The sequence below is a fragment of the Cylas formicarius genome, unplaced genomic scaffold (genome assembly GCF_029955315.1).
Source record: "Cylas formicarius isolate icCylForm1 unplaced genomic scaffold, icCylForm1.1 PGA_scaffold_2__14_contigs__length_35257938, whole genome shotgun sequence".
Lineage (NCBI taxonomy): Eukaryota > Metazoa > Arthropoda > Insecta > Coleoptera > Brentidae > Cylas > Cylas formicarius.
This window is the reverse complement of record NW_026844319.1, coordinates 11676917-11698323: the sequence shown is the minus strand read 5'-3', so window position 1 is coordinate 11698323 and position 21407 is coordinate 11676917. Positions and strand designations below refer to the sequence as shown.

Below are 21407 nucleotides of genomic sequence, written 5' to 3'. Positions count from 1 at the left end.
AATTTTTCATAGACTCAATGAAAGGTTTTTGTCTGATTTTGTTTTGCTAAACCTGTACCTGGTAACTGCCACTGTCAGTTTTAAACAAATATTTTATTTTTGGTGGCGACCTACTTCACAGCTATAAATATAAGATATAATTATAAATTTTTAGAATATTATTTTATTTTTTTGAATATTGCTTTTATGATAAAAGTGTATATTACATAAGAAATGTACAGAATTTGAGGGGACTTTATTAAGCGGAAAATATACAGGGTGTTTCATTAAATAGCATATAACTTATATCTGTCTGCGACACCGTACAAGTATAAAAATATACCTTGCCAGTAACTTACTATTTTTTGAACAACTTCTGTATTTGACCTTTTTTCCCCAAACGTTAAATAAAAAAGTTATAGCAGGGAGACATTATGTATGATAACCCACGAAATTAAAGTTTGGAGTGGTACCTCGATTTTTTGAATGACTTAAACTACAGCTGCACAGAGTTTTTTACAATAAAGCCCTTCCTCATAGACGGCATATAAAAATAAGCCGTCCGTTTCACGGTTACATTTTCTCAACCTTGACTTTTTATTAACTTAATTTTAGTGATAATCATATGAAACTAGGTTTCCATAGTGGGTAAATTTAACTTTTTATATACCTGTATTTATTTAGCCTCGGGTAGCCATACTCTAAGGCTAGCTGGCATTTTCTAGCGCCTTACGATTTTTGAAGTTAAAAAACTTCAAAACGGTTCATCTTGTCAATAATCAGACCGTCTGAAAAAAACAATTGACCAGAAGCGGCCCTCTTTAGCCAATAGAAAAGGAATTGTCTTTCAGGATACTGCATATACACATCGATAGCATCTCGCCAGAAGCTCCGGGATCCTAAATGGGAGGTTCTTGAGTTGCTGTTCTATGGCAAGTAATTGTTCTGGTGAAAAGTTTGATTCAAGAATGATACAGGACTAATAAAATTGCCTTTAAAAAGGCAAAGCGTTTAAAAAAATGTATACTAAATAAAACTTTCAATTTCATTCAACAATAATTAATTTCTTTCTTCCTAGTGGTAGTGGTGAAAATTTAATGGTGTTCAAACGTCTATTTTCTTCTCCTTTGACATTTGTAATAACAAAAAAGTGATTTTCTGAGAGTGACGGTCTTAACCCGCCATGCCAACTTCGTATCTACAATTTTTTGAAAGCCATCGCAACCTAACAACTTCAATTTATTTTATTTTATGGCGATACGTGGAGTATCTGCTGTCTTATCTATAAGATAGGTACTTGAACTCGAAATTTCATCTAGTTTCATAATATCTGTATTCCCAATAACAATGTTTACGAAAATTATCCTATATGTATTTCTGGTTTTTCGATTGTTAAATCAATGCTCAGGTTCTGCTAGTGCTGTTTCAGAAAACTGCAAATATCAGGTATATCACAACGAGACATTAAACAGTCACTATTATATTAGCGAATTTTTAGTCATGTCCTCCCATCAAAGCAGGCTACGTAAACGTTCATCTTGTACCTCACAGCCACCTTGATGTCGGATGGATGAAAACGTTGGACCAATACTATTTTGGAAGTACTTTATAGAATTGACGTATATCAACATCCCTAATCCTTTGCATGATTGCAGCTTCAAATTATGTCAGCTCGTCGGGTGCGCAATATATCTTCGACACGGTAATGACCTCGCTGAAGAGAAAGACCGAGAGAAAGTATGTTGTTTAGATGAATCACCACTAGTGTACTTTAATTAATATTTTCAATATCAGATTCATGTTTGTGGAAACGGCATTTTTCTGGAAATGGTGGAATGAGCAAGAGGAAGCTGTTCAAAATCAATTCAAGTCGCTAGTAATCGATGGTCAAATTCAGTTCGTCGGTGGCGGATGGACAATGAACGATGAAGCGGTCACTAATTACCAGTCCATTATTGACCAAATCACATGGGGATTGAGGTACCCCTGAAATAATAACTCACTTAAAGTTTCATAAAGAGCTCATGTACTGTCTAAATTGCAGGAGGCTGAATGACACTTTTGGACAATGTGGAATACAGCGAATAGCCTGGCAGATCGACACATACGGTCATAGCAGCGAGATGGCTTCGATTCTAGCAGGAATCGGTTACGATGCAGTTTTCTTGGGGAGAATTGATTTTCAAGATAGAGTCAAAAGGCTGAAAGAGAAATCCATGGAACTCATTTGGCGAGGCAGCCCGAGTTTAGGTAACAATATTAGAAATAAAATATTTTCGTCTAAAACCGCATTGACTATTCAGGAGCGGACAGTGAGATATTTACACACATTTTGCTCGACCATTATACAGCACCACCCGGGTTTTGTTTCGACATCAGTTGCAAAGATGAGCCCATTATAGACAACCCTAAAAGTGCGGAATATAACATAGTCTCGAGGGTAGGGCGTTCATAATTCAATTTTTCACTAAATACGCTTAATTATACTTTACTCCAACAGGCAATCAACTTTACAACGTATGTTGACAATGCGCTACAAAGTTCAACGAGCAATAATGTATTTTTACCGATGGGAGGAGATTTTGCTTACCAGGACGCCCAAGTGTGGTACAAAAGCATGGACAAATTAATTAAGTATGTTACCCAAGTATACAAGGGGGAATTGAAATCGCATCCTGTAATTTAAAAAATGACACTCACGGTCGAGGAACAAACAGAAAAAATACTCGCTCTATCGTTTATCGTTAAATAAAATGCATATTTCTACGGGATAATAAATAATGACAGCGATAAGCAAGGCAATAAGGCGCTGTCTGGTTGAAAAATCATACAACCCCGCGTTTTCTAAGTTCATATATGAAAAAAAAAATTTAAAGGACTTACTATTTGAACTACACTTTCTTAATACATTTTCTCTCTCTCTCTCTTCTCTCTTCGTGCGATTAGCGATCAGAATTTTGTATCTTATTATCAATTATCAGTTTTCTGAGGTGTCATCTGCGAATGCCAGCATTACACAAAGACCCAGGTTTCTAAATAGCAGAGTTTCTGTATTGGCTTTTCGAACTATGCTTTCCAGAGCGATGTTAAAGTGTAGTAACAACATCTCCCTGCTGGAGCACATTGTTGACCGCAAAGAAGATTGAGGTTATTTCTCCAACTTTGAATGCACTTCTCGATCCCTCCACGCAAGCCCTGGCGAGCTTTGGGGTATCCAAGGTTCGGCTATAGCATTCCACATTTCCACCCTTATTATACTGTTACATTATATTTCCAGCATTTCTCCATTAACTGTCTGATCGTAAAAATCCGGTATATTGTTGTAGGAGGTAAGTTTGTCCAACATAAGAGGGGAGAGAACTTTATATATATATATATATATATATATATATATATATATATATATATATATATATATATATATATATATATATATATATATATATATATATATATATATATATATATATATATATATATATATATATATTTTCACGTATTGATTCACGGATGGAAAAAACTGCTCGAACAGTGTTCGAAGTGTTTTTTCGGAGCGCGAGCATTGAAGATGCCAAGTGAGATTTTGGCGAAACGTCTGCAGGATTCCAGTCGGAGTTCAACAAGCGAACGGATAATATCCCGGAATATAGTGTCATCACATTTTTCCATCCGTGAATCAATACGTGAATATATATATATATATATATATATATATATATATATATATATATATATATATATATATATATATATATATATATATATATATATATATATATATATATATATATATATATATAATCATTATTTTATTTCCTTTCTTGTCTATGGATATTATCACGCTTTTCTTCCAACTTGATGGTATTTGTTCCTTTGTCTATACTTCACGGATCATCTTGTGAAGAGCTACTACTAAGGCAGTCTATTGGTATGGTATAACTTCCAGGTGCTTTGTTGTTTTTGAGAGTAAAGGTTGCCTGCTCAACGTCATGTCTTCTGTGTTCAAGAATTTCCTGTTCCTGTTGCCTTAAGTCAAGCCTGTCTATTCTGTTTCATACTGTTGGACTTTGCAGGATTCTCTGTTGAACCATGTTCACTTTCAGCTCTCTTCCACGCCCATTATCAGTCATGATTATTTCTTGGTTTTATTTGTATTCCCTGAGGTGTTGCTTGTGCTCTGCATTAATTTTGTCCTGATTGTTTCTCGTATTTTGTCGACATTTTGACAAGAGCCACATGTTTCTGTTTTACATTTTCTATAATTTCAGAATTAAACCAAGGAAGATAAGACCTTTAATATTGTCTATATCTGGGTACCGTCTGAGCAAAAATATTATTCAAGACCACAAAAAACTCTAAATGCTTGATTATATTCAGTCATATAGCTATATGCTGGTCTTACTATGGTAAAAAATGCAGTAAAAATGCCGCAATTAAATATTAACTTTTAAATTTTAAAAGTTTGACTTTTCTAAAATTGAAGTTTCATTCCGCCTTTATACAATGCAAAATTTGTAAAGCAAACCAACAAACTTAAAATCAATATCGATAGCGGGGTGATAAATATCAATTTAGGACAAAGGCGCTGCATTTTAGTTAGTCACCTGTTGCAGTTTTCCGATAAAAAAATAATGCAGTTTCCAAAAAAATATATCAGGACGAGTCGCAAGAAAATTCTTCAGACCCGCGAGCACTTCTATTACTGCGCACCGGACAACTTACGACAACTTATAAGCGACCCTGTAGAGAATTCCAAGGACCAATAATAAATTTCCAGATATCTCAACAAAAATGAAGTAAACGGCAGGTGGTACAATCTGTTCTACTCAAGTCCATATTGTTATCTAAATGCGCTTCACAGTGCTGTGAATGGCACGCTAACTACACACACCAAACAAGACGACTTCTTTCCCTACGCAAAAGAGGACGACTTATATTGGACGGGACTTTACACCTCGAAGCCAACTCTGAAGCGGTTCGAGAGAATCGGCAATAATTTTTTGCAGGCAAATTTTCAGCGTTTTAGTTAAATGAGTGAAACTGTAGTTCCTCCTGTAGGTGTGCAAGCAACTGTCAGCGCTAACCGGAGTGAGCGGCGAAGGTTCAGAAAATCTCCGCAAGTTAAATACTTTTAGAGAAGCCATGGGGGTAATGCAGCATCACGATGCGATCACGGGCACCGAAAGATCCTACGTTGCGCAAGATTATGCCAGGCAGTTACACGGTGGTATCGCAAATTGCGAGCAAATCACGAACGATGCTTTGACGTGGGTAACCAAAATCACATCCGAATGGTAAAGGAGTGCAGATGTAATTTTAGGACACTGACTAAAAACGCTGATGTCGTCTTCAAGACGTGCTTGCTGAGTAACATAAGTCAGTGCTTGTATTCGGAGAACATGGAACAATTGATAGTGACCATATACAACCCGCTCAGTAGACCAGTCGACAAGTACGTAAGACTGCCGATATCCGACGAGGTGTTTGTGGTTAAAGATTGGTCCGGTAAATTATTTCCGGCTGCTGTTAACCAACTCCGAACAATCACATTCCAGGCATTGAAATGATCACTCAAGTTCTGCCTATTCCAAAGCGAGTCCAAAACATACCAGGACGGCAAAGTTCCGCAACTAGGGAACAAGTTTTCCTGGCACGCGACGTTCCCGCATTAGGATTCAAATCATACTACCTGGAACTGAACAATCACTCTCCATCAAATTCTGAAGAAGAACAAATTCGCAATCGTATAGGCTCAGAGGACGTGGGTGTAAAATTAGATTCCAAAACGGGGCTTGTGATTGGTGTGGAAATGAATGGTGTTGCATTGGATCTTAATCAAACACTTCTGCACTACAACGGCTCTAACGGATTTGGATATGCGGAAATTTCTAGAACCAGCGGTGCTTCCGGTGCCTACATCTTTAGGCCAGATCCACGCTGTCCGGTGGCTACGGTGACCAATCACACCAACTTTAGCATCTACACTGGCGACTTTGTTTCGGAAATACACCAAGAGTTTAACGAATGGATCAGTCAAATCGTTAGAGTCTACCATACCGAACAATTTGTGGAATTCGAATGGCTGGTAGGCCCCATACCTACCGAGTGAGTTTGGTGGAACTTGCTAGCTCAGCCACTAATTGAGTAATTTCAGTACACCGTATGGAAAAGAAGTCATAAGCAGATTTTCTACAAATTTGGAAACGTTTAAAACTTTTTATACCGATTCCAACGGACGTGAGATGGTAAAACGTATAAGGGACTTGAGATCCACTTGGGATTTATCCACCAACGAGTCGATAGCTTCTAACTATTACCCAGTCACTTCGAAAATATTAATTCGAGATCCTGATAAGAATATTGAAATGGCTGTTTTGACCGACAGAGGTCAAGGTGGCTCCAGCATGCATGACGGCGAATTGGAGCTTATGGTGAGCCTGCACGATTTGTTGGTAACTGTTTTGCTTAAACGAATTCTAATCATTAGATACACAGAAATGCAGTTATGGATGATGGTTGTGGGGTTAATGAAGTGCTAATCGAATGGGCCTACGGTAAAGGAGTTGTAGCCAGAGGTTCTCACTATCTTGTTGTGGGTCCAACTACAGACACACAATCGGGTAAGCATTGATAAACGCTATTAAATTGTCCGTGCTTTTAATAATGTTTGCAGAACAAAATGTGAAAGTTTTGGAGCGACAAATTTCCGAAAGGAAACTTCTAGATTCCTGGGTGTTCTTTTCGTCACCGAACGGCTTAAATTTTGAAGAGTATCGAGAACAACACCTCATGGAAGTGGGAGGTTTTAGTTTTTAAAAATTACTGTTTGATCAGAGGTTTATTTTAGTTTCACGGTCTGACGGGTTCTTTGCCTGAAAACGTACACATTCTCACATTGGAGCCGTGGAGAAAGTCCAGTTTCCTTCTGAGATTAGAGCATATGTATGCGGAGGGAGAAGACACCTTGCTGTCCGAACCAGCTATCGTTGATATAAAAGTAAACTTTTCTTATAAATTCCATGCTCCAGCTAAATCAGTTTTATGCAGGATTTGTTTTCAACGTTCAAGGTGACCTCCTTGAGGGAGACGACATTAGCAGGCAATCAATGGATCGATAATCGAAAAAACACAAAATTTCGAACAATATCGGAACTACTCGACTTATCGCAAGATGTGTACTATGCCTCCGACGGTTTCAAAGTGATTCTAAAGGCGATGCAAATACGCACTTTTGTTGTGGAGATACAACTTGATAGGAAAATATAAAAATTGGTATTTGGAAACTACTTGCTTTGTCCATTCCAACAACAACATATAAAATAGAAAAGGAGAATGTCAGGTGAAATTGTCAATTACTATCTAGTTTTTTTCCATCCAATACCTAAAAACTGACGCTATAACTATTTGATATTTTTCCTTTTAAAGTTAGAACCAACCACATTTTCTTGTACCTAGAGCTAAAAAAAATTTGGATTGTTTCTTAATAACTTTAGCGTTCTCAGTACTATACTTCACAAATTGTTCTGCAATCTCAGATACTTGTATAGCTAAGGATCAGTTCAGTTTCGCAATCAATAACCTGATCTTTTTGGGACTTCCTGCTGTGATAACCGCGACCAAAGTGCGTTTTCAACAAGTCAGAACAACCCGTTCTCGGATTTGCAAGTTGATTAAACCAGTAAAACCTAAGCTAGAATGGAGTGAAAGTAGTTTTTCTCACGTGAGAGTACAGTTAAAAGAGTAAAATGTATAATTACCTAGGTAGATGATACAGACACTATTGAAAGTCCTTTCAATATGCGCATGCGCGGTCATTTCCAGCCAATAAAACCTGTCATTTCAAACCAACCAATACAACCTGGCGATGTTGAACAACTAACATGGCCGCTGACAATTCGGCAGGTTTTAATTTAAACGTAGCAGTTTTAGGACAGTATTTGCTCAAAATATGTCTAGATCTCGTCAAATGTTCTGAGAAAATAAGTTAAGTGTGTGCAGATGGTTGCTTAGAAAAAAAATGGCGGAAACTGCAAGTTCAATCATTACGCGCTACAACCCTGGGTGGGCTAAACAATTTTTTCCCAACTGGTATGATGTTCCATAATCAAAAGAGATGTTCATTTTAGGAGGTCTGATCTGATGTTGTCTCCCCAACACATTCTAGGACGTCCGAGTGGCCTTTTCCCCATTGGGAGCTCCTCACACGTCTTCCATGTGGAGCCTTTCTACATGTCCTGCACATCTTAATCGTTCGAGGTCTTGCGTTAATTATTTTAGATCGGATGAAAGTGGGAGCTAAAGATTCTTCTGAGAATTTTTCATTCAAAACCTCTGAGTTTTTTTCCTTTAGTCATTCTCCACGTTTCGCATCCATCTGTTATTGTGGGCTTGATAATTGTTATATATATTTTAATCTTGGATGCTCTTGATGTTTTTGACTTTTGGCGTTTTGTGCGTATGTGCAGCGATGTCGTGGTCGTGGTTATTCGGCAAGTTTGGTTATTTGGCAGGAAGTGCCGCAAGTTGAAAGTATTGATTTTTACGTTTTGTTCTATTCTATCTCTTCTTCCCATTCTGTTTAGCACATGTATTTCGCCTGTTCTTCGTTGATCTTTGGTCCTACTTTGTGTGTTGCTCCTTCAATATTTCTAAAACTATCTTTTATAGCTAGCAATAATTTGGGACATTTCCAGGTTAGTAGTTCGGTTTTTATTCCTATTGCTCTCACAGCTTTTTCTAGGAGTAGATTGAAATGTAATGATGAGACGGATTCACCTTGTCCCTGTATATTCCCAAACTGCTGGATTAACTGTCGTTTACTCATACACTAGGCACACCTCTCTCCATACAAATCTTGGTCATCTGGATGAACTTTTTGGTATTGAAAACTCTAGATTTCGCTTCTCTCAATGTTGTCATATTTCTGTCGGAAGTCTATGAGGAGGTTGGTTATGTACTCCCATCCTTTTTCTAAGAACTGTCGTAGTGTCAAGAGTTGGTCTACTGTTGACTTGTATATATATATATGTCCTAAATCCAGCTTGATATTCAGCCAGGATGTTTTCGGTATAGTCTGTAATGTCAAAAAGCCATTTTTCGATTATTATTGTATAAGTGCCCCCCCCCCCTTTTGGTTAGTGAAAAATTGGTGAATAACGATATTTGTGAATCTGTTTAGTTTTATCAAAGAAATTTATCGGAATAACGAATATAATATGGAAGTGCATGCAACTGAAAAAAAGAAATTGAAAAAGGGCGAGAATGCTCTTAAAATTCTGCTCGTTTTTCATTAGCACCCTATATTTTTTTATTTCAAATCTTATTACCAATAAAAATATCGGCAGTGCCAAAATGGATGTGATATATGTAATATAACAATAACTGTAACCTAAGCGTTCTCGGTTGACCATCATGATTATGAGAGTTAAATTTCTAGAACTCCCGCATAATTTCTATAAAGGGGAGAGACCATCTAAATTTAGGAATTTAGTGTAGAATGAATGTTGCGGGCGTTGGGGTCACATAGTAAGGCGGTGATTTATAATAAAACTGTTTTATAATAAACAATATTTAATAAACAAACAATAACTCGTATTATATAAGGAAAATAAATAACTTAAAACTTGGTATTAAGTAGATTAACTTAGAAGTCGAAACGTGGCCTAACGATCAAAATTATTTTTAAATTCACAACTAAATGAGCGCAGTATTTGGAGCATGAAAATAAAAACGAAAGAAAATATAAACAATACAGAACGAAATAACAAAACAAACGAAACGAACGAAATTACAAAACAAACACAGAATACTTTTCGTACAAATAAAATGGTAACTTAACTTAACATTCTTTGGTTCCAACATAATTAAATTAACAGAAAAGCTATTCTAAAAAGGAAACAAAACATACAATTTAGTTAGTCTAGGAACTCTATGGCATCTTTAAATGGCATTTACCTACTTTGAGGACAAGTATTTCATACTTATCAATTTCTAGTGTAACACTGCTAGGTATAACGCGAATAACAAGTACACTAAGACAATAACATTAAAAAAAAATAGAAAATCTTTCTACATTATAGTAATACTGATTCCAAAAGGCACGACTGCTTTTGGTTTTCTTTATCACATTGTTTAATACTTACATATGTCCACGCAGGTGAAATTCAAAAAATTAAAAAAAAAACAAGAAACAGTCTTACAACATATTCTATTCGTCTATTCGAAGATTCTCTTGTAGAGAGGTCAATCTAATGATAAAATTCGACAAGTAGCTGTCCGCAAAGTAGCTTGGCACGTAAAAGTCCACATCCCTTTTTAAATTGAGCACCTCCTTAGTGAATAAATTTAAATAGTCGCTAAAACAAATAAATTAAACATTTTTATAAAACACGACTGCATCTCGATGACAGTGCAGCTAAGTATATGAATTAACTTCATAAATAATTGAAAAGCAACATTTAGCAGCTTCAATACTAAAAAAAAAGCTGCGTTTTTCCTTTCTATATTGGCCACCCTGTATTTGATTTCACATCCATTTTCGGATATAGATTCTTATTTCTCTAATCAAACTAAAAAAAGTCACTTTATTGGTTAATGTTTTAAAGTAACACTGAATTCGGGTTGAATAACTTTTGTATTTAAAATGTAACGAATTTTTAAATTTGAATTTATATGACTCGAGCGCCATCTACCTTGGGATATATCAAACGTCTAGTAAAAAGTGAATAGCGCAAGGAGTTTATATCATTTTACAACTCAAATTTATTTTACATCAGTACCGTGGATAAATGACCAGAACCCTTTAACGGAAAATTTGAAATTTGTTTCTGGTTCTTGATGCTTTGAAATTGTAGTAAAATCTTTTCAGGCTTTTATTTTTACATTACAATCGATGAATAATATGCATAAAAAAAAATCAAAAGTCCAGTTTTAAAATCTTAGAAATTCCAAGTAAAAAGGTAACAGTAAGTTTCGGTTAGTTTCACGGAATCACCCCCATACCAGAAGTGGTTGACAGCCTAGGGGTAAAGAGCAGTAGAATTATGGTTTACACTCAAAGGAATTCGACAAATTGAAACGGTAATTTAAATCAACAAAAATTGATTTTTGAAGAAGTCAATTAATTTGGGTATCTAACAGAAATTTATAAATCATAAAACATATCACTAAAATCACCATTGAATCAACAACTTGCCGTATGACAGACAAGTGATATCCTCCCACTGCACCCTGAAGGTGTCTGTAACTAGTACGTCAATCCACTTCGTTTATTGAGGTTTTTCAATCTTTTTTTCAAATAGAAACCATCTGCTTTTATAATCCTATATTATTTGAAATTAAAAATTGAGGCTACTTTGTATTCGGTTATAAATTTTGAATATTTATGGTTTTCCAGATATCGCCGTTTAATTTTTTTACTTGGTCTGCTCTTAACGTTCAATTAACCTGAGTTGACCCTGACGACTGGCGAGACTGGCGCGGCGTAGAACAACAAATAAGTGTTAAAGAAATGAAAAATTCTTTAATTTTAAAGTACAAAAAGAATTACTTTAAGACACAGAGGTATGCTCTCTGTATCAATTCTTCAACTGACACTGGCTACGCAAATGATTTCACTTTCAACTTTCACACTATAGATTTATCAGCATACTTCCAATACGTTTAAAAGCTCTTGAAAGTAGTCCATCAGCTCTCCGAAATAATGCCGATTAATAAAATTATATGCCCTGACCAGTTTGGATTCCGTAAATGTCAAAGCATAGCATAGCAAAAGTTTTTAATTTGCTGTTGTGTTACCCGATAACACTAAAGCATTTGACACTTTAGGCCACTATGTATTCATATACACCTCTGGTTTTTTGAATTACTACTCCTTTCATTAATACAGTGGAGAAATTAATTATTTGTTTCCTGCCAGTAAAGTGAACAAAGTCGTGAATATGATAAATGAAAAATTAGGGATTATTTCAAAGGTTTCCAAAGCACATAATAGAGATATTATGACCCTATGTTTAAAGTACACTTGAATTATACTGCATTAAAGATAACCGATTCGTGTAGAAACCTAGGACTCATTTTTGGTTCAGACATAAGATTTTCAACACATGTTTCTTCACTTGCATATATAAGATTTAAAATAAGTTACCCTGTATAGTAGATGTCTATTCTAAAAAAAATCACGATCTCAACACTAAATATTACCTGACCAATTTCCAATTTATGTGGGTGCTGCCCGACTTTCCAAAAAAATAGTAAAAAAACATTTTTTGTTTTGGAGAGCGATATTGCAAACGAGCAGAGTAAAACGTAAATGTGTGTTTCCAACTTATCTATCTTATCTAGATTTTTTGTTTTTAAAGATATCCAATTAAATAGAAAACAGAAATGATATATTTGTAATTGTTACACCCTATATATATTATCGCTATTCCAAACAACACGTTACTCTGATTACAATTATATTTATAATATATAATTATATCATATTTTATTTCACTTGTTTTCGAGATAACAGCAAAAATAGGAAATTTTCATATAATTTCGATGAGTGCTGTTAAACTAAAATGTTTAGTCAGTGAAAGAACCGATATGCTTCAAATATAGTAACAGAATATCACGGTAACCGATACGCTTCGCCAGTATATTAGACTTTACTCCAAATAAAACAGAAAGAAATTTGAAGAAGAAGAAACCACGGTGTTAAATATCAAAAAAGTATATCAGAATAAACGTTATTTCAGTGAAGAAAATAAAACATGGACCAATAGACCACCCGATTTGTCCTGTTTTTCAGAGCCTACCAAAAGACAGGTATTTGTCGAAATTCAATACACTAAGATTTTAATGAATTTAAGGATTCTAGAAAAAATACTAACGTAAAATAAAACTTTTTTTAATTCCTACAAAAAAATAAATAATCGGAAAAGTTGAAATGCGCGTATTTTCCTTTGGGGTATGTAATACGCCTCGAGTAGGGGTGAAAAATGCCCCACATACTCAGTTGCACTTTTCGGGCACCATCACACGTCATACATTCAAGCCAGTCCACTTTTTGATTTAGTAATGTAATAATACTCGTCCGACTGCAAGTTAAAGTGCTTTGAACAAGAATTCACGGGAGAGAGGTGACGTGGTTGTTTTCGTTGTGAATGTGAAATGGACTGGGATGATATTCTGGCTGTACGGAAATATTCTGCAGTTTTGAGGGTATAGTTGCCGATTATGTCACCCCTCATTTTAAAAACGTTATTATAACCGATCAGCATGGTTTTGTCAAGGGAAGGTCAACTGTTTCGAACCTCCTGAGTTATGAACGTTCGCTGTTGAGGGCCTTTGAGAATGGGTATCAAGTAGATGCTATATATACTGACTTCTCCAAGGCCTTCGACAGGGTTGACCATGGCATTCTGGTAGGGAAGCTCTCAGGGATGGGAATCTTTGGAGACTTTCTAAATTGGTTTAGCAGTAATATAACTAGCCGGAATCAATCAGTTAAAGTTAAAAATTACATTTCGTTAGAGTCTATTGTGACGTCTGGTGTCCCAGAAGGGGGACATCTTTCCACATTCCTTTTTTCCTTTTCATTAATGACCTAAAAAATATTTTTCGCTTTTGCCAATTTCTTGCATTTGCGGACGATTTAAAGCTTTTTAAAGTTATAGCAGACTGTGATCGATTACAGGAGGACCTTGATAGGTTTTCTTTGTGGTGCAGACAGAACAATTTAACTCTTAATACAAACAAGTGCAAAATTGTAAGCTTTAGCAGATCCAAAAATCCAGTAACTTTCACCGATCATTTGAACTCTGGATCGCTCGAGAGACAGAACCTAGTTAAAGATCTTGGAGTTTGGCTTGATTCGGAGCTCACATTTACATATCACATTGATTTTATTTATTTAACAGAGCTATTTGATTGCTTGGGTTTGTTTTTCGGACTTTAAAGGGTTTTCACAACATCTTTACGTATTGTGCGTTTGTCGTTCAATTTTAGAGTATGCTAACTGTGTCTGGCAACCATACTATGCAATTCACAAGGAAAGAATAGAGCGTGTGAAGCGTAAGTTCCTTAGAGGGATAGGTTTTAAATTGGGAATGTCATTTGAGGATATAAACTAGGAGGAGATTATGAAGCTTTTGAATCTGACATCTTTGGAGAGTCGGCACATATTTTTTGACATCGCTATATTATACAAAATCCTTAATAACTTGATGGATTCACCAGATCTTCTGGCATCTGTTGGTTTCATATTTCTCCTATTAATGCAAGAAATAAGGCTCTTTTTAATATTGATTTTCATAGGACCAACTATGGCATTAACTCGCCTATGAATCGAATGTGCAAGCTGACAAATATTTTACTCACAAATAACGAGCATATTGATTTATTTTCTGACTCTCTCAGTAGTTTTAATTGCAAAATAAAGAAGATTGTTTTTAATCAAAACTTGGTAGTTTAGCAACTGTAAGTGTTATTTGTAAGTGTTGGTGTTACTATTTTTCTTAGGGTAAACTATATCGTAAAGATAATGTAAATGCTAAATGCGTAAATAAAATTTTTAATTTTTTAATTTTTTTTAATTTTTCAATGAGCTTAAAGAAATATTCCGCGTCACCCTGTTCATTCCTCTGACCCTAGCTACAGAAAGTCCTTCTGCTTTATGAACTATATCAATGGACGTAATTAAATGTATGAACGACCACAACTGGGCGAACATCTGACGACGAGTAGTGCAACTTTTGAACACTGGGGTGTATTTACGAATTTTGCCCTAGATACACATTACGTAAACTCCGTAAAACCCAGTTTTGTTTGAAATCTTTAAATTGGATATAACGAAAATAATAATTTAAAAAATATATACATATATCGAGCAATGAAAGCTCCTTCACTACAAGAAACAGCTCTAATAGACAAGACATAGACTTGACTTTACTAGACTTCTTTTGAAACATCAGGTGCAATTACAGGGCCAATCAATCAGTTAAGAAACAATCCGGAACTAATATTAAATAAAAAAAAAGAAAAATGTGTTAGAATGGTGCAATCAACTATTTTTGTCCTATTTTTGAAAATATCTCGAAGACTAATGGAGCAAAATATGAAGTGTGTTATATAATCAGAATAACATGTTCTATTAAATACCGATAAAATATACAGGTAGTACAATTAGTTAAAAAAAAACTTAAATAGGCTGATATCTCAGAAAACTGTTAGTGTTTTGACTTATGTCATATAGGAAAAAACTTGGCTGCTAAATCTACATCGTATATTTTTTTATTTACTCTGATATCTTTAAAAACAAAAATGTATCAAAACGTTATCAAGGTACATTGGAAATACGGTACAGATTTACGTTTTACTCTGCTGTTTTGCAATATCGCTGTCCAAAACGAAATTAAATATTGTTTTTTTACTATTCCTTAGGGAAGTCGGTACCTTTTATATTTTGTTTTCGAATGTCAAAGAGAATGTCGAAATCAAATAAATAAAAACAATGCGCGCTTATCTATTAAACGTAGGCGTTCACCAAAACATATTTTCAAAAAGTTTAACAAAACTGAGATTTTTACCATCCATTTGCATTTCAAATTACACGATAAAGATAGTATATTTAACTAAGTGATATGCAAAACTTGATTCTCCTATTTTCGAATATTTACGTATATATAAAAAGCTCCTAATCAAACTATCGTAACCAACTATAATTGTCCATATATTGCATACACAATTATCATGAATTTGATCCAGATACTAGTTGCAGTGTGGTATTTCACCTTACGCGCACATGCATATAAAATTGTATGGGATAACGATGCCGTCGTCGATTTCAATGAAATTGAGGAATACATCAGGTCAGAGGAAGCCAGACTCCCCAATTGGATATTTATATTTCCAGGTGGGGTCAAAATGCTAATAAGGAAATAAAAGAGTTGTGAGAATTTTCCGGCTTAGTCAATGACAAATTTTAATCTTATCAGGTACTAAATGGTGTGGACCTGGAAATATATCAGAAAATGTCAATGATCTTGGTACAGAAAGGGACACTGACAAATGCTGTCGGACTCACGACATGTGTTCTGACATTATCCCTGCCCATGAAAGCAAACACAACTTAACTAACCCGAGCTTTTACACACGGTAAGAAAATACGGTAATAAACAATACAAAAAGCAACCGGTACATTGACCGCATGAGACCAATAAGTTTTAATTTGAAATACTCTATTCTCAGCATGCTACTTGAAACAAAAATTTACAGCTTACACTGCGATTGCGATACAGACTTCTACAAATGTCTAAAAACAATTAAAACTAGAACGGCAACCAAAGTGGGACACCTTTACTTCACTATTTTAGGAACTAAGTGCTACAGATATGATTACCCAATCATCGGATGCAACAAATACACATTCTTTCCGTAAGTATTGTGACAATTTTTTTTACCTCCTAAGCAGACACGATAATTTTTAGATCTCGAAAATGTATTGACTACCAACATGATCCGACTAAAAATAAGGTGTACCAATGGTATGACGTACCTAATTTTTGAATTCCAATCCGCTGCAGTTTAAAAACGAATTATTTATGTTGATATCAAATATATTTAACTTACAATTCAGGTCCGCTTACTTTCTTTATCGCAATAAAGTCCGGCCTGTTAATAACTTCGGTGATAAAATTAAGCTTTACCTCCATAAATGGTTTGTAGAGTCTGGGTATGTATTTCTCCATAAGATTGAACATCAAAAAACCGTATTTTATGACCATTATTGGATTTTCTGAAACACAAGGTCTAGTTTACAAATATATAACATAAACAATTAGTACCATGCCAACGTGTATATTTTTCAAACAGCAATTTCCAAATATCCAAAAACATGAATGAGTCGCTTGGATAGAGAAATTTATAGCACTCTAATATGTAGTGGAGTTGCTCTTCTTTATATCTTTTTCTAACTGAAACCAAAGAATTAAAATATATGAATGAATAAACATGTTATGCGAGTTTTACATATACGCTTCGAAATGTTTGCCTGCCCCTCTACGTTGAAAGGAAATTCAAAATAAGAATCGCACTTGGTGCAGTAACCCAAAATTTTCGACTCTAATATTTCTTTTCTGGCAGTCGCAGCTTTGCAGACTTCGCAGAGATATGGGTTGTTGATCTGTAATATGACTGCATTATTTAGTAATAAGAACTTGACTGAGAATTTATTAATTACTTCCAAGGCCTATAGACAGCACTTACACAAATCAGTAAAAAATAACCAAGTAATGTAAAAAAGAACTCATCCTACATCATAGAAAGACCATACCACTTTGGTTCTACTGCAGCATGAGTGTATAGGAGATAAATTTTAAATTACCCAAATAAAATTACAAATATAATACAAGATAATATAGAATATTAGAGTTATATTGTAGGCTGGCGAAAGCTCTGCTGAGGAAGGACTGATAAGAAACACTATTGATGTTATAAATATGTATATCACTATGTTTACTAAAAAAATGAAAAAGTGTGGGATGGTTAAAAGGTTGCGAATTTCAATATTTGGCAATGATTAGAAGAGGATGTGACAAGTACGCCAAATATTTCTCTTAATAATAATTTATTAAATACATTACAAGAATAACAAATGGCAAGTTACATCTGTTAATGAACATGAATTAACGCAAGATACAACACATTCTAATAACATTTATAGAGAGCAACATAATTATCAGATAGACATATACTAAACATTGAAACAAGAATAGCTACAACATTTATTTGGGATTAGAATGAGGGAATGCTTTAGTGAGATTGATTAAAGGTTTTCCAAATCTTCGCATATTGCTTGCCAACAGCTTTAGAGCTTTAGTAATATATCGGTATTTCATTCCCATAACATTGAGCACTACAATGTTCAAGTACCTTGGGCTAATAACAGGGGGCTGAATTACGCCACAATTAGTTAGGTGCATTTTAAAAAGAAAACTTCACATGAACATATATCCTAAACGTCTTAACTTTTCAAATACAATACAAACAACTGCCAACTCGCCAGTGCTGAGGAGACTGATTTTCGCGAAGAATCTGATTTTTCTCCACATGTTGTAACAGCTGGTTATGAACAAGTTTCTCCAAAATTTTTGAAAGACAACGAAGGGCACTAACTGCCCTTAAATCTTTAAATTCTTGATACTCATTAGTTTTTGACAAGGGTATTATGAGAACTTTTCTCCACTCAATACAAAAGATAATTATTTCAAAATAAACGGGCAGCAAAGTTGTATCATGGATATATTTAAACCATCAGCACCTTTTGACTTAATTTAACACTTATTATGCTTAAAATATCAATTTCAGAAAGCACTTTACATTTTATAATGTACTCTTAACATTGTTTGTATAATGCTCAATTATATCTTTGTTATAAATTTGAAGTTATGGTATTGACTATATAAAAAAATATATTATAGCGTCAGTCTTAATTTAAACCTCAGTTAATTTCATTTTTCTTCGTTTCTACTAGTATAGAATAATTTTTTAGGTCTTTCCAAACATTAGTACTTTTATATATTCACATATTAATAAAAGTTTTTTTTTCCATTTTTGATCGCTACGTTAGTTAAGTTAATGTTCGTTTAGTGAGTAAACTTACAATGTATAATCCTATATGTAAAACACTGCTTAGGTGATTGATTTAACTACTTGAGTGTATAATATTATTACTATATTCCAATTTTAATTGCGTATTGAAGTTCTAAAGTCTCTAGTTAAAAAAAATAGGTTATACTTGTCAAAGAAAGTCAATGCTTGTGTATTATCAAGACATGCTGCATAAAACATTTGCCATGGCTTGGAGTCAACCATAAATTATGAAATTTGTGTCATACAAGTACATTTCATATTAATGTAACATTTTTGAAACTTCAAAAAGCGTGTATGCAATATTTATTTACAAAGGAGCAAAAATGATACTTTTGATTGTGAATACGTTTTAAATAAAAAATTTCTGACAATCTACTCACCCAAGCTCTTTCATGAATGCACAACGAACAATGGCAGGTAAATCCAAATAATTCTCTTGTAACCATGTCTCGATGTTGAAGCTTAGAAAAAGCACTTAATTCTTGATAACAAATTGTTATTTCTTCGCCTGTTGTAATTGGTCTCATGGCTTTAATTATAATTCTATTACCATAAGGACTAAAAAAGACTTTAATTTTTCTACAAACTTTTTGACAATGGAAGATATAAAATTTACTAAACAAACCAATATGCAACATTTTGCCAGAAAATGGATGGCGATACACAAAATTAAACTCACATTACTGCCGCGTTTGGTGAACAAGAGTGATTTAGTAATGCCACTGTAGGGCATATGGCTTTTCCAGTGGCGCCAACCACATTGAAACAAAAACCAACATTTACATTAGGAAATCTCAGTAGTATGGTATTAAGCTGCGCTTGGCAATAATGTTTCACTAACAGTCCACCAATGTATTTGTGATATGTCTTGTGACTTTCTGCCTCAATCCTACTAAATAGGCGGGTCCGATAAATTAAATAGAGCAGTGTTCGGGAGGATAACTGAAATAATAAAATATTCAAAACACAGATAGATTTATTAGGAGGTAGACTGACTTCCAAAATTTCATAAACTTTTTCGACAGGTAATGAATTGAAGTTCGACTTTAACTGGTAAATGAAAGCATAGTTATTGTCTCTATTTCCATAACATCTAGAGTTAGAAATGTCTGTATCAAAATTTACATGAATTCCATACAACATCATTCTAAAAGCCATATAGCTAGAAATAATACAGAATTAAAGGGTGGAAAATTTTACAACACTTTTAGCATGAAGATACCTATAGTCTGTTTCCTTCATGGGCCAATAATGTCTCTGAAATCCATCACATTCATATTGGTGGAATTCATAGTATGCTTTGCTTTTGCAGTCTTCTGAACAGAACAGAGTTATTTTACAATCACTACATCTAAAAGAAATCAACAATCAGTGTCTAGTAACTTCAAAATAAAAATTATATAAATACATACATGAAACAATCTGAACACAAATTGGCGCAATAATGACATCTGTATTGCAAATGTTGATTTCTCACACAACTGCAGCTAGGATTAACTTGGAGCACTGTAGCTGGCTCATTAATAATAGTCTCATATCGTTGTATAGGAACAGATGCAACTAAATGTCTACCTTTCTCTGGATTATCTCTGAAATTAGAATCGAACAAATGAAATAAAATTTGGAACAATTGGTTCCAAACTTCAATTTTTTACCTTAACTTGACACTATTACTTGCATATAAAATTTTCGTGTTAACCTTTTTCAGTGGTTTAGCTTTGAGATTCTGAGACTTATGCTGCAAATTGCTTGTTTTAACCATTTTGTATAACTCACAAGGAGCGACAAAATCAAGATCATCAACCACTGTAACATTAGAGCAGAGTGTGCTGCCAGAACTTAAAACAAATATTTAGAAAAATTATTTTATTCATGGTAGTTTCATGTACCTACAATTCAACCTGCATATAAACATTTTACATGATACACTAGGATAAATGTGGTAGTAAAACCAATTTTAGCACTGGTCAAGTGCTTATCGGAATAGAATTTTGAAAGTGATATTAAATTATGCTAGGTTAACGAAACACTGTTGTAAATGTCGATTAATTTTGCGGCATAGTTTTTATTTGGTTGAACCCTTCAAAATATCTGTTCTCTGAAGCTTTGGTATTTGAATTGATATTTTTATACTTTTACATTTGCACCCAAAAGACATTTTGTCACACACATGCATGTGCTCAATGATGATCACTGACAGAAAACAAGTAAGAAAAATATCTTGTGCAATATTGGGTTGTTTGTTTTGCTCACAATACTATCACGTATGTAGGATCAACAATCAAAACCACTTACCTAACTGCCGTATAGTATTTATTGAATGCATCAAATTCATTCTCATAAAATTTTTTACCTCCTAACACTTTAGATACCGATTTAAAATTTAGTAACATAACTTCTCCCAAATGTTTCGCCGGTTGGACCTTTCTTTCATTTTTTGTCTGTTTGGGATGGATATCACTAAATCAAAGTTAATAAATACTTGAAGACGCAAATTTTAATATGCTTTCGTTTTAATACCTTTCGTTTGGTAACTGTTTTGTATCGTAGTTTAGTTTTTTAATTTTCTTATTTTTGCTCGGACCCATATTATACCTCACTATTTAAACCACCTTGAAAATGGTACATCAACAGAATCAGAAAATTGTTCACTTTTTAGGTTACAATTTTAAATTTAAAAACTTGTTAGGAATAAAGTAGGGCCACAGTATAAATTCATAACGGTGCTGTAAGGTAAGCCATAGCACAGATATGAATAATACGTAATAAAAAAGGGCAGAAACAAATATATA

At 34.2% G+C, this 21407-nt stretch overlaps 3 protein-coding genes across 7 annotated transcripts; 2 read left to right on the top strand and 1 right to left on the bottom strand.

Annotated features, from left to right (window-relative positions):
- Positions 1-1315: 1315 nt before the first annotated feature.
- On the top strand, positions 1316-7253 carry LOC132698188 (lysosomal alpha-mannosidase-like). Its single transcript, XM_060664122.1, has 16 exons — positions 1316-1425; positions 1478-1580; positions 1635-1716; positions 1774-1959; positions 2024-2229; positions 2283-2419; positions 2480-2613; positions 4757-4985; positions 5038-5246; positions 5300-5484; positions 5535-6084; positions 6134-6410; positions 6467-6599; positions 6653-6774; positions 6827-6976; positions 7027-7253. Exons 1-16 carry the CDS (start codon positions 1327-1329, stop codon positions 7243-7245), a joined length of 3021 nt encoding a protein of 1006 aa, XP_060520105.1. The 5' UTR covers positions 1316-1326; the 3' UTR covers positions 7246-7253.
- A 2320-nt stretch (positions 7254-9573) lies between these two features.
- LOC132698389 (uncharacterized) lies at positions 9574-21324 on the bottom strand. Of its 4 annotated transcripts, XM_060664412.1 has the most exons (13): positions 21136-21324; positions 20911-21075; positions 20271-20453; positions 20028-20204; positions 19838-19966; positions 19612-19777; positions 19295-19557; positions 18996-19173; positions 16993-17146; positions 16809-16937; positions 16594-16759; positions 16520-16541; positions 10215-10334 (listed from the first exon to the last, which is right to left on the bottom strand). In XM_060664412.1, the coding sequence occupies exons 1-12, from the start codon at positions 21201-21203 to the stop codon at positions 16520-16522; spliced, it is 1800 nt and encodes a 599-aa protein (XP_060520395.1). In that variant the 5' UTR covers positions 21204-21324; the 3' UTR covers positions 10215-10334. The 4 variants fall into 4 exon arrangements, with proteins under 4 accessions (XP_060520394.1, XP_060520397.1, XP_060520395.1 ...); XM_060664411.1 differs by lacking the exon at positions 16520-16541 and having other exon boundaries at positions 9574-10334; XM_060664413.1 differs by lacking the exon at positions 16520-16541 and having other exon boundaries at positions 10220-10334; positions 16671-16759.
- Positions 13594-16583, top strand: LOC132698390 (phospholipase A2-like). Of its 2 annotated transcripts, none has more exons than XM_060664415.1 (4): positions 13594-15877; positions 15960-16119; positions 16213-16398; positions 16452-16583. In XM_060664415.1, exons 1-4 carry the CDS (start codon positions 15715-15717, stop codon positions 16528-16530), a joined length of 588 nt encoding a protein of 195 aa, XP_060520398.1. In that variant the 5' UTR covers positions 13594-15714; the 3' UTR covers positions 16531-16583. The 2 variants fall into 2 exon arrangements, with proteins under 2 accessions (XP_060520398.1, XP_060520399.1); XM_060664416.1 differs by having other exon boundaries at positions 13599-15877; positions 16240-16398.
- Positions 21325-21407: the final 83 nt, after the last annotated feature.

Excerpts from the sequence above, each read along its gene's own strand:
- LOC132698389 (XM_060664411.1), bottom strand. The coding sequence starts at position 21,203 with ATGGGTCCGAGCAAAAATAAGAAAATTAAAAAACTAAACTACGATACA. Across the intron at positions 20,454-20,910 it reads AAATACTATACGGCAGTTAG|TTCTGGCAGCACACTCTGCT; the intron begins GTAAGTGGTTTT and ends ATTTGTTTTAAG. Across the intron at positions 19,778-19,837 it reads ATGAAGGAAACAGACTATAG|CTATATGGCTTTTAGAATGA; the intron begins GTATCTTCATGC and ends TATTATTTCTAG.
- LOC132698188 (XM_060664122.1), top strand. The coding sequence starts at position 1,327 with ATGTTTACGAAAATTATCCTATATGTATTTCTGGTTTTTCGATTGTTA. Across the intron at positions 2,420-2,479 it reads AATATAACATAGTCTCGAGG|GCAATCAACTTTACAACGTA; the intron begins GTAGGGCGTTCA and ends TTACTCCAACAG. Across the intron at positions 5,247-5,299 it reads ATCACGAACGATGCTTTGAC|GACACTGACTAAAAACGCTG; the intron begins GTGGGTAACCAA and ends ATGTAATTTTAG.
- LOC132698390 (XM_060664415.1), top strand. The coding sequence starts at position 15,715 with ATGAATTTGATCCAGATACTAGTTGCAGTGTGGTATTTCACCTTACGC. Across the intron at positions 15,878-15,959 it reads TTGGATATTTATATTTCCAG|GTACTAAATGGTGTGGACCT; the intron begins GTGGGGTCAAAA and ends TAATCTTATCAG. Across the intron at positions 16,399-16,451 it reads AACAAATACACATTCTTTCC|ATCTCGAAAATGTATTGACT; the intron begins GTAAGTATTGTG and ends GATAATTTTTAG.